Source organism: Mus caroli, chromosome 12, assembly GCF_900094665.2.
Source record: "Mus caroli chromosome 12, CAROLI_EIJ_v1.1, whole genome shotgun sequence".
NCBI classification, from domain to species: Eukaryota; Metazoa; Chordata; class Mammalia; order Rodentia; family Muridae; genus Mus; species Mus caroli.
This window is the reverse complement of record NC_034581.1, coordinates 79,677,010-79,681,396: the sequence shown is the minus strand read 5'-3', so window position 1 is coordinate 79,681,396 and position 4,387 is coordinate 79,677,010. Positions and strand designations below refer to the sequence as shown.

Genomic DNA, 4,387 nt, shown 5'->3' with positions numbered 1-4,387 from the left:
AAAAAAAAAAAAAAAAAAAAAAAAAAGATGGCAGCCAGGAACCTTAAAAGAATTCAGCCAGAAGGATCTTCAGCCATGTTTCCATTCTGTATCATACTGAAATATCCCTTACTACATTAAGCTCAAAGTTGTGTGTGGGCTCCTGCCTCATGTGCTAACAGTGTACGTGCCCTATGTCTGCTGGATGTTATATGGAAATTAACTGACTTAAAGGTCCTCAGAGTATACAGGAAAAATGACAAGGGCCTGCAGCCACTTAGCTCTCAAAGGCACAGAACTCAGGAGAGACTTGAGACCCTCCCAGGATGGAGCGCAGCTCAGCCCAAGTCCTTTCTGCCTTGTGTCCCCAGTGCAGCCAAGGACCTCAAATGGGTCTGCTCAGAGCTGGGGGTGTCCTGCAGCTTCACTGCTACTATATTTAAGGACTTAAGAAACACAGAATACTTTCGATGATGGCCCCAAGTCAATTATTATGAAAGGCCAGAGGGAATCCCCAGTGAATTACTGGGTTGACCAAAGGGAAGAGAATAGTAACTGGCCATCCTGTCATTATCTTGTTGTCATTCTTGTTGGAAGCTGGGTCCTAGGGAGATCATCTCGGAACGTGGGAGAGACATTCTTGTGGTGATCTCTCAAATTGTACTGAGAGAAAACACTGTAATTATAAGTTACCCTCGAACATCCATCATACCAATGTGCTTTTTATAAAAGGCTCTAGCAAGGGAACATTTAAACTGTAAGGTTCTGAGAAGAGAGAATTGGAAACTGGGTGTGGTGGCCCGTGCCTCTAATCCCAGCACTTGGAAAGCAGAGACAGGTGGATCTCTGTGAGTTTGAGGCCAGTCTGGTTTACATTGTAAGTTCCAGGCCAGCCATCAAGGAGGGGAAGAGAGGGGAGAGAAGGAGGGGAGGAGAGAGTAGGGAGAGGAAGCCATGAGGACACATTTCTTTTGGGAAGAAATGAAAACAGAAATAGATTCTAATTTTTTCCCCAGACTATTAGAGTTACATTGGGCCTTTGAGGCTGTCTAATATGGGTTATTCCCAACATTGAACTTCTTAGTCTTTAATATTTTTCTCTAAATTCATGACCCCACAGAAATTACAGGCTTAAGATGTTGTTCTAATTCATTCTAAAATAATGTTGAGAAACTCTTAATTTACAAACCAAGTGGCACAGTGCCCTTGAAGGTTGGTTATGGGGCAACCATCTCCAGGTGGCTCTAAATTAGCCTGTAACTAATTAACTGGGCTAATTTAGCCTGAGCTGGTTCCACTTGGGTTTTTTAAAGTGAGAGATGTTTTTGAGATATAGGGGAAAAAGTACTTTTATCTCTATAGTATTAATACTCTAACTAGTGGGTGGAGGATTCAAACTAACATGTGTTTCTTGAATTTACTAACAAAGGACATCAAAGTGGAACTAATTTTGAAAGAGCCTGCTGAGAATGGTAACAGATGGAAAACACAAGGAATTCCCCAATAAATCAAGAAAATACACATTTTATAGTTTTTTTAAAATGCAAGTTTTTAAGTGTAATTTTTTTTTCCTGCAGCAAACACAAATTCATTTTTATAATAATCAAAAGGACATATATTTTGAAGTCTGGATTTTGGGGTCAAAGTTAAGATTTATCTATTGGCCCCACTTCATAAAGGTGTTAGGAGAGTAACTCGCAAGAGCTATTGATTAGCAATCTACTATAGATCTACTACCCATGGGTCTCTGAGGACATCACTGAAAGATAAGAATCTACTTAAACTGTCCAATGTGTGTACAAGCATGTGCGCGAGCGTGCAGACACGTATCCGTTTAGGGGAAGCCTAGGCCTTGGTTTTTGAATGAATGTAATGACATTCCCACAGACACAATAAGATTCTTACCCTCACAGAATTGTGAGGCTCCTACACGAAGCTCTGACTAGAGAGACTGGCAAACAGAAATCCTGATTCTCCCCTCCATCCTACACTACCCCAGTTCCCACAAGCAAACCGGTGAGGACATAGCAGGCCATTCCACGCACCCCTGCACAGAGTCAAATCTAGGAGGCTTTTATTACCTTGGCTGTGGCTGGTCCCCTCCAGTTCAAGTACTGCTCTAGTTCTGTGCCCTTCGCCCGAGCCCTGGAAGAGTCAAACACTTTTCTTTTGGACCCTTGCATCTTGCCACAGACGGTGGAGTGTCTCTGCAGCCTGAGGGAAAGAAACGAGCGTCCACAGTGGCTGCACTTGGCCAGCTCTGGCTCTTCTGTGGAGGAGCCAGACCCAGAGGAGCCTGGTGTCCCGGACCGACTTGACTCCTGCAGTGTACTGCCCAGCTCCTCTGCCGGTTGAAAGAACGTGTCTGCTGAGGGTCCTGCGTCTTGGTCTCGGATTTTACTGTTACTGGCCATCAGTCTTTCCCTTTTGAGCTTTTGGAGTTCATAATCAGAGAGCTGGTGTGGACTGGGGTTTTCCTGAGCCTGCTCACAAGTTTGATCCTCTCCCTTATTTCTACTGAATACCTCAGACCTGAACTCTGGGGACAAGCAGGGTTTGTGTGGGGTGTCCTGGTCACCATCTCGAACCCTCCTTCTAGGTAGTACCATCCTTTGTAGCTCCCTGTCTTCCTGGAAAATGGCCTGTTTCTTTTCCTGCATCCTTCGAAGACCCTCCTCTGTCTTCTTCAGCTTTTCTCGTAGGAGAATCTCCTTTCTGCGGATTTCCTTCTGTAAACTCTCCCCTGCAGCTTCGAGCCTTTGGATCTGGGTCCACTCGGTCCTATGGAGCTCTGCCACGACCTTCTCTGCCTGCACAGAGGCAAGAAGAGATGAATTCACCCAGCTCCTTAAACCAAAGCTGTTGTCTGAAAACTCACTTGAGTCAGGGAGTCTTGGGTAGCCATTCTGGTCCCCGTCTGCGCCTGCATCACTTGTACTATGTGACTTCCGGTGGGCCATGGGTTTCAGTGGGTATGCCCGATCCACTCCCACTCGTTTCCTCCTAAAGGGAATGAAGTCCTGGTCATTTGCTTTGGGATACCGGGGTGTCGGGCTAGACAAGTAAAACAGACCCTTTCCTTGGCCCTGGGCATTGTTCCCTGAGCCTGGCTGCCTGATTCCTGCACTGTGGGGACAGGAGTGCCTTCGGGCTTTTGTGTTGACGTTCCTTTTGGGGCGGGTGGAGACCTCATCCTCCTGCTCCATCTCTGTGTTGCTCCAAAGCTTCGGCTGGAAACTATTCCTCAAATGTCCCATCGAGGGCCGCTGGGAAGAGTCACTTTGTTCGTAAGGGTCGTGCTTAGCTGAGTGGAGTCCAGGAGCTTCTGTTTTATTATGTGGGAACATAACGCCCACAGGCAGATGTGGAGCCAACTGGAGACCAGCCATTCAGTGCCTGGACCGAAGCCTAGGGGAGATTTAAAGCAGATACATCTGAAGAATTTGTCTGAGGTTCACTCCCGGCTGCTAGAGTAAACGGTTTGTCCATTTGCCCTACCCACGTTCCCTTTAAACGTTTCTCGGGACTGTGGTGTTGGCTCTGCCAGGACGTTCTTTCAATAAGCATTTAGGGAGTGATGGTTATGTGCCGGGCCAGACATTGCTAAGCCCCTAAGAATGGACGTGACACAGGTGTTCTGCCACTGACTTTCCTCCAGGCCTGTGTAGATGACCTGCTCTATGCCATTTATGGAATGGGTGGGAAAAGCTTTAGATCGAAGGTCGTCCGTGACACAAAACAGGCATCCTGCTCTTACCAGCCCCGGGTTCTTGTAAATTGCAGAGGCCGCTCCGAGTCCAGTCCCACAGTTTTACAGGGTGAGAACAGTGGCCTGGCGACAGGGCCTGGCCCAAAGCGCTCCCTGGACTTTCCCCCTGCTACAAACTACAAAGAGCACGGGCCGCCCGGGCCTGAAGCAGGTGCCGGGCTGTCAAGCCCTCATGCAAAGATGCTCTACGGCTCAAACCGCACCAGGCTTGTAAAGAGAGTGTGTTGGGGGAGGGGGTGACAGACACCTGAGCGCCCCCAGCCCGCTTTGGATCCGGAACTCCAGAGTCATGTTCTGTCCCAGAGGGTCAAACGGGAGTCCTTACTGGGACCCGGCCTCTAGGGATAAACTCTCACTCTCCAACCCCTCGGGAGGTCTCAGTATCTCCCCTTTCTGCGTACCTGAGGCGCTCGGGGGCCGCTCCAGCTCAGGGAAAATCCCCAAGACCTAGTTTTCCACACCTGACTAAACCCAACCGCCGTCCACGCAGGCGCTCTCTGTCCACCTCTGTTATCCCGTTGCCTGGAGACCAGAGCACCGCCTCTGGTTGAGAACTTTTAGCACCAGATGTGCGCAGGCGCAGTCCACAAGCAATCCAAAAGCCGCCGGGGCAGATTTGGGGTGGAGGGAGGGAGGGGG

At 48.6% G+C, this 4,387-nt stretch overlaps 1 protein-coding gene across 2 annotated transcripts in view; it reads right to left on the bottom strand.

Moving 5' to 3' along the window:
• Zc2hc1c (zinc finger C2HC-type containing 1C) overlaps positions 1-4,344 on the bottom strand; it is a 12,354-nt gene extending 8,010 nt beyond the window's left edge. Inside the window, exons 1-2 of one of the 2 annotated variants that reach the window (XM_021179046.1) lie at positions 4,150-4,344; positions 2,061-3,387 (exon numbers count right to left, since the gene is read on the bottom strand). In XM_021179046.1, the coding sequence (XP_021034705.1) occupies positions 2,061-3,368 (1,308 nt within the window). In that variant the 5' untranslated portion in view covers positions 3,369-3,387; positions 4,150-4,344. Of the gene's footprint in view, positions 1-2,060; positions 3,388-3,736; positions 4,115-4,149 lie in introns of those variants that run through there. The other variant, XM_029484513.1, reaches the window with a different exon arrangement.
• Between the last annotated feature and the right edge of the window lie 43 nt (positions 4,345-4,387).